Source organism: Lytechinus variegatus, chromosome 4, assembly GCF_018143015.1.
Source record: "Lytechinus variegatus isolate NC3 chromosome 4, Lvar_3.0, whole genome shotgun sequence".
In the NCBI taxonomy this organism is placed as follows: Eukaryota; Metazoa; Echinodermata; class Echinoidea; order Temnopleuroida; family Toxopneustidae; genus Lytechinus; species Lytechinus variegatus.
In genome coordinates, this window is record NC_054743.1 from 50,884,375 (window position 1) to 50,892,070 (window position 7,696).

General features: G+C 38.1%; 1 protein-coding gene across 1 annotated transcript; it reads left to right on the forward strand.

Annotated features, from left to right (window-relative positions):
- Window positions 1-2,430: 2,430 nt before the first annotated feature.
- LOC121412740 (serine-rich adhesin for platelets-like) lies at window positions 2,431-7,425 on the forward strand. Its single transcript, XM_041605508.1, has 4 exons — window positions 2,431-2,609; window positions 3,091-3,174; window positions 4,655-5,610; window positions 6,290-7,425. Exons 1-4 carry the CDS (start codon window positions 2,478-2,480, stop codon window positions 7,257-7,259), a joined length of 2,142 nt encoding a protein of 713 aa, XP_041461442.1. The 5' UTR covers window positions 2,431-2,477; the 3' UTR covers window positions 7,260-7,425.
- Window positions 7,426-7,696: the final 271 nt, after the last annotated feature.

A 7,696-nucleotide genomic window follows, 5' to 3' on the forward strand; every position in this document is an offset into this window, starting at 1 on the left:
TTTGTTTACGTAAACAGACCCATTCACTCGTTCAACTTTTAGCTGAATTGATTGATCTTTGACAAATTTCAGAGAAAATTCTATATTTTAGCGAATATGGACCAGCAAACCCTTCGGTAAGTACCATATTATTTCAGTAGTGTAACTGCCTGGACATTGATAAATTATGGTAAATTGTGCTGTTCCCAATCATGAAATATTTTCATCTTTTTATGTCATTATTTTTAGAGTGTTGAATCATTTTTTAATGCAAATCCACGTTCATTTCTGCATAAGCATGTGTAACGTTAACCCAGGCCAGGGATCTCCCGCCCGCGAACCTGGGTTTAATGTAACGTTAAACGTTAATAATGGCAATGCCAGTGGGCTGTCTGAAAGTTAACTTATAGGGCCGGGTATTTTAGAGAGGGAGTGTCACAAATTTAGAATTAGATCTAACTTTAGATCTTGAAGTTAATGTTAGACCTAATCACATCGAAATAGATCCTAGACCTAGGTGCATTTTGCTTTTTAATATTATTTGCATGGTTTGTGCTTTGAAGAAAGTAGGGCCTAACTAACGTTAGGCCAGGCCTATTTAGGTCTAGGCCTAACCCAGTTTAGTGCGTCTGGAAAATCAATATTTTCTTCTTTTTTTTTAAGCAGCCGTTTGAAAAAATTTAGCAAGCAAAGTTTCATAAATTTTTCATTTTAGTACAAAGTCTTACAATTAAAACTAAAAAAAAGTTACAACTAGTCTAGACTAGAGTCTATCAATTCATATTTTTGTGCAATCCAAAAGGAAAAAAAAGAATGTGTCAAATTTTAAAGTATTCAGACACCATCCCAACATCTAAAGTATGCTTTTTTTTATTATTAAAAACTTACATGTAGATCTAAAGTTAAATCTATTCTAGGGTTTGAGTCTTGACTTTCAAAACTATCACTTTTTTATTGTTAGACAATTATTGACATTAGACATTAGGCCTAGTAAGAAATAAATGTCTGGAAAAAAATATCTATATTCTAATGTTAGATCTAGATCTAGGGCCTCGGCCTAATGTTATTAGAAGAAGTAGACTATCTAGACCTAGACTAGAATCTAGTGGATCTAACCTTGGCTTATTTTTTGTTTCAATCTATTTTAGATCTATTCCAACGTTAAGACAGTCCTAACAAATATCAATTCGACTTAGGCTATCAAGTTAGAGTTTAGAGTACACCTAGCCCTAGTCCAGGGCTGTGGCCGGCTTGTGACAATCAAAAACTGCCTGAGAGTAGACTAAGGCTGTAGGCCTAACTGTAAATCTGTAACTCACCATTTGTAGACAGATGAAACAACAATTTCTACTTTTGATGGGTGTTAATTATTTTGAAGAAAATGGTGCCCAGACATGCCAACAATTCCAACAGTATATCTTGAATCTAGAACTGATGTTCGATCCAAGTTCGATCTAGATCTAGCTTAACCTGAACATGGAATAGGTTTCAACTTCAGAGATCTAAGTTAGATCTTACATTAGTCTAGATCTATGGTAGATCTACTTGATGGAATCAATATTATGGTGAATGATGTAGGGTCTTACTCTAAGTCTTATAAACTTATAGGCCTATAAACTTGGCTGCAAAGAACATCCCAGTCATTTGAAAGTTATGTCTAATAGCTTCTTGAAGATTTGTCTTCAAGATTTTAAGTTTCCTTTAAAGTTTCCTTTTTGACATGAAATATGTAGGCATGAACGTAATATTAGAATCAAGTTTTATAATTTATTTAATCATTCAAGGTTAAAGGTGATTTTTTTTCCACATTTTACTGTGGGTCACATGTGATGGACGTGTCTTTTTGCTATCTCCTTCCTTTCTCCTGCATGTAATCCTCTTTATTTCTTTCTCCTATATCTATCCCTTGCTGCTGTCTGGGAATTTTCACGTCCTTCTCTGTCCTCGTCTGATTTTTTTCTGTCTCTCTCTTTCTTACTTTCCTATCCTCTCTTCTTCGTTACGTCAATAAAAATGTTGTCTCCAGCCCGCCTTTGTTCAGGCAAGAGACTACCGTACAGCATGGCCAGCCCACCGTGGGTGGTGCTCAGCTTTTAGATGTAAGTTCCTAAACTCAGAATTAAACAACTTTTTAGATTTTTTTCTTTGAAGATTATTCAAAGAAAAATTTCTCATTTATTCATTCATCTATAAATCATTTTTTTTCTCCTGTTTGAATTGGGGTGGGAAGAGATTGTTCTTACAATTTTGGAAAAGATGTGAAAGGTAACTAGCTTGGTTAGAAAATCTTATCACCTTCCTCTCTCTTTGATAAACACACACACAACCATTGTAATGTGTGCATGATACTTTCTTTTTTTTGGGGGGGGCTATATCATTTATTGTTGTTCATTCCTTCTTCATTTCTTTACTTTTGATCTCTGTTCTCTTCCAAATTGTCTCATCTCTTGATTTTCATGACAATATAGCTGCAGCTTCGAGCCGATGTGGGAGACCAGATGGTTCGCTATCTCTACAGCCTGGCCACTGAGATGGGTGTTGGCGTTGATCTTGGCAACCCTATTCCAGCGTTAGCAACAGCGTGGCAGCAAGACAGACAACAAAATGTTTTGCTTGCCACTCAACTCCAAGTAAGGAATCAATCATTTTTTAGAAGTAGATATAACTTGATAAGTCCATGTATGTTATCTATCAGTTAAAGTGATATTACATTGTGTACGATTTTTTTTCCATAAAAAAACAACTAATGCATAGGCCTATTGCTCATGAAATATGAAGTATGTTACTTTTAGTACTAGCTTAATACAAAGTAGTTTTGCAAAATGGTAAATACCCCTCCCCCTCTTTTCTATCAGATATGATAATAATGCTCCAGTGTTAAATTAACTCAAGATCAGCATCCTCATCATCATCATGGAGAACTAAATTTTTCATTTAGACTAAAAAACAACTGTCACTTTCATTTTAAAAGAGAAGTGCCACCAAGTCATTTCTCTTAAAGGAACTTAAATTAGCCCACATAGAATGTTATGAATTTTTTTCAATCCAATGCTACAAAATATTATTTGTTTGTATTTTTTTAATTCGTTTCCTCTTGTTTTTACTACTTAGGGGGTAGAACAGAGACTGAGAGACCAAACAGAGGAACTTCTGACCGCACAACAACGCGTCAAAGACTTAGAGGTACTCCTCGAGGTAAGGAAGGAATTCTATCATCCAAGACGTCATCTTCATTTTCTTCGTCATCATCATCATCTTTACTTACCTTGAACATTATTGATATCATCAAGACTTATAACAATGAAGAAGGAAAATTTATATGAAGGACAGGCAAACGTAGAAACAAAGATAATTGGAGAGCCACTGACTGTTGTTGGGGAGGATATTGCCCTTGAATTATTTTGATTCATGACAATTTATTTACTTTTAATGATATCTCTTGTCTAGAACATGTTTAATAAGGTTGTCATCAATCCTGTGCAAAACAATAACATTGGTAAATCCTGTAGGTGCAGGGGGGGCTACAGTACCCCCCCCCCCACACACACTTTTTAAAGCACTTAGAAATGCCCCTTTTTTCTCAAGAAAAATGCCCCCTTACAAGCGTGTTTGGTGCCTCTTAATAGAAGGGCCCTTTTTATGTGTTAACGGCTACCGTCTTCTGCAGTGTGCCCCTTTTCACTCTGATCAAGTGCCCCGTGTACCATTTGAATATACCCTTATTTACTTTTGATAAATACCCTTATAGTTTAAATTTGCAGTCTGTTAATGTAAGATAATTGTTATTAGCACCATTTCCTTTCTGCCCCTTAAGATTTCTCTTTAATAGGAAAATATACCCATTTTTTAAAATGAAATATGCCCTCTGGGAGGTAACTTTTTTTTTATCTTTGCATTTTCATTTCTGAAGTTGATTCTCTGTTATTTTTCTGCTATTCATTTTTCTTTTATTTACGTCCCTCATAAAGTCACATAAACAATGCAGAGAAGACATGATTGGGTGAATTCTATTATATGCACATTCTTTTATGCCTGAAGAGGGCATTTAGTCTTTCACCTTTATACAGTGCCCTAGAAAGTCAAACATTGCCCCTCTCCATCTTTTTCTGTGATAACGTGTCTCTCTTTATGTTCTCTTCAAGCAATAACAAGGGTCTTTGTTGAGAAAATTTACCGACAATAATTTTCTCTTCAAAAAACAAAGTTATTAATAGGGGGAAGAATTTTCTATATCTTTTTATGCAAAGTTATAATTAGCGCTAGATGTAAACCACAAAGCATGTTTTACGATTTAGAATTTCATTTTTTTCCTTCAAAACTGCTCACTCGTTATGCTCTCTTGCGGAATAATATAACATAAAAAATAACATTTACTTTATAATAATCATTAATCTCCTTCAAAAAGTTTTTTGCTTAACTTACATTTACCACAAAACAAACAGCTACTTCAGGCCAAACCATAATCTGATAGGTGGCTATGACTGTTATTTAGAGTGTGGTAGATAGGCCCTTTTCTTAAATAAGAGGAAGTGCCCTTTTTTCCGCTGTGATCCACCCCCACCCCTCTTTCAAATTCGCTCTGCCACCCCTTTTTTAACTTATTGATTATACTCAAGTGCTGCTAAATTCTTTACTAATTGGAGACTTATCAACACATTACTACATTTTTTTTTAGACGGTACTCCAACGTGGGACAGAACCACAGGTCTCTGGCTCTTTGGCTCATCAGATTGCTGACGCTGACAGGATTTCTACAACCGAGGGAGATGACCTATCATCACCAGTCTCCCTTTCATCACCAGAGGAGAGCTGCTTGGTCTCCCTACCATCTCTGGAGACCACCCCAGCCTCCCTCCCATCTCTGGAAAGCTCTACGGTCTCCCGACCAGTCTCCCTCCCATCTGGTTTGGAGAGTTTCCCAGAGATGACCGACCTTCAGGCACAGACAGATGGCAACTCTTCCCAAACAGCTGAAGACTCTGCCTCAAACGTGCCTCTGGACGAAGAGTATCAGCCCAACGATGCTGTGCTTCTTAGCTTCCAGTCCGTCCCAACACCTCCCCAATCACTCACAGAGAACCAACAGAACCAGGAGTCGCAAGGGGAACCTTCTCTCCAGGAATTCCTTGGTCAGGATCGGACGTACATTCTTCCACTGATCGAGTCAACCGGACTGATTCCTGGAGGAGATTTCAGATCAGCTTCTCCATCATCTCAGGTGACCTCCTCAGTCTCCCTCCCATCTGGTCCTGAGAGCTTACCAGAGATGACCGACCTTCAGGCACAGACAGATGGCAACTCTTCCCAAACAGCTGAAGACTCTGCCTCAAACGTGCCTCTGGACGAAGAGTATCAGCCCAACGATGCTGTGCTTCTTAGCTTCCAGTCCGTCCCAACACCTCCCCAATCACTCGCAGAGAACCAACAGAACCAGGAGTCGCAAGGGGAACCTTCTTTCCAGGAGTTCCTTGGTCAGGATCGGATGTACATCCTTCCACCGATCGAGTCAACAGGACCAATTCCTGCTGGAGATTTCAGATCAGCTTCTCCATCATCTCAGGAGGGTTCCCTAAGGCTTTTCCATCCAGCACTCAACATCACTGGAACATCTGATGGATCAAGTGAAGAGGAGTGAGTATATTAAATTTATATACATGATAATAATACTCATTAAAAACAGAGGTGTGAAGAACTTCACTAGTAACTTGATTTTTTTTTCAATACTAGTTAGTGGGGGCATGGACCTATTACTATGGTGGGGGTCAGACATGCAAAAAGATTTTTTTTGTTAATAGGCTTCGTACATTGTTTAAGATTTCATGAACTTCTTAAAAAAAAAAAATACAGTTCGAAGTGACATAAACAGAGGTATAAAGATCTTCACTACTTACTGGAATATTTTAATTAATTAAGAACAATGCCTAGGATGAACATTTAAAACAAGTGTTATGAAAAGTAATACAATTTAATGTATGCGTTGGTAATTATATAAACCCATTTACTTCAACATAATGGAAGTATTGAAGTTATAATTATCTTAAGGAAAGCTTTACCAGTAGTACATTTTCCAAAATATTTTTCATGTGAAAATAAAAGCTTGAATGTGCACTCTAAAAAGATTACATGTATATAATCACTTTTGTTTTTCAAATCTCAATGTAGATTCTATTTCAATCTTTACATTAGTTCTAGTTCTGAAGAACCTCTATAATCATAACACTACAAAATTGAACTGCTAGTAGGTAAATAATAAATAAAATAATAATTTTTTTTTTATAAAACTAATTCTTGTTTTTTCTTTGTCCAACAGAATCCCTTCGACGACTGCATCCTCTTCGAACCTCAACTCATCAAGCTCTTCAATATCATCTTCTGGAGCAGCTCATGTTTGGACCACTGCTGAAGCTTTCACCAGCATCCAGAAAGCAATGCAGTCCATCACCCCACCAAGATGTAACAACATGGTGAGAGAGCTGAAAGACATTGCTTTGTGGTCAACAACAAGCACAGCCAGGACCATTGAGCTGGGAAGGGGTTCCAATGGAGCAGTATACCTCTTCAGGCACGCCGTGACTAAAGAGCCAATTGCCTTGAAGAACTTCCCCCTGTCCAGGGAACCTGCGCACCGCCAGCGCCAGCTATATGTCATCAGCGAGGAGGCCGGCATACAGAAAGCTCTGAGTGCTTTCCGTCACTTCCCCCGGTACTATGGATACGTCACCGTTGATTGCCATACGCTCGCTCTGGCGATGGAGTTTGTGGGTGATGCTCAGCGGGGGAAGAGCATCACCCTAGCAGACTCATTGGAAAGAAGACCTTCCGGATGGACGCAGGAAGAAAAGTTTACCATCGCCCTGGACATCGTTGAGGGAATCGTCAAAATGCATCATCAAGGATTCCTGATCAACGATCTCAAGTGTAACAACATCTTGCTTAGTGAAGAGGAAGGCAGGCTGAGGGCCAAGATCATTGATTTTGGTCATGCAACCCGGCGTGCTTGCCCTTCCCATATCTACTGCCTTAATGAAGATGCAAAGAGACGGTACCGGACGGAAGGGCTTTACAATCATGTAGCACCGGAGGTTGCACTTGACGGCCAGATGCCTTCAGTCAAGTCGGACACGTTCCAGATTGGTCGTGTCCTTGTTAGGATGGGCAACCGTCTCCATCTGGATGCCCTCCTGAACATTGGACTCGAGTGCTGCGATTTGGACCCTATGAAGCGACCAAGCCTAGTTTATGTTTCAACTGTTCTTAAAGCCATTAAATCAGCATTGTAGTGATACAAGAACACTATATATAAAAAAATCAAAAGGGGTGAAATGGGGGCATCAATGCTGAATGAAATTACAAACCATAAAACTAATTGCAACTTTTATTATTTAGGGGAAAATAAGTACCAGAGGTAAGTTCAATCTCATCACATTTACTTTCAACTGGGCAGTTCCATAAAGTATTAATGCCCCATCCTCTATATTTTGAACATTTTTTTTTCTTATATGAAAAAAAAATGTTTTGCTCAGAAATTATTGTGGCTTGAGCAGTGTGTACAATGTGGGGCAAAAAAAAGGATTGCAAAAGGATTGTTTTATGGAATTGCCCAATTGTAAAAATGTCATTTTGTTGTAAATATACTTTGTACGTAGTTTAAGATTTGAATAAAGTGTCTTGATAAAAAAATATATATGTTTCAAAGCGTATTTATTGGGGGAGGGGT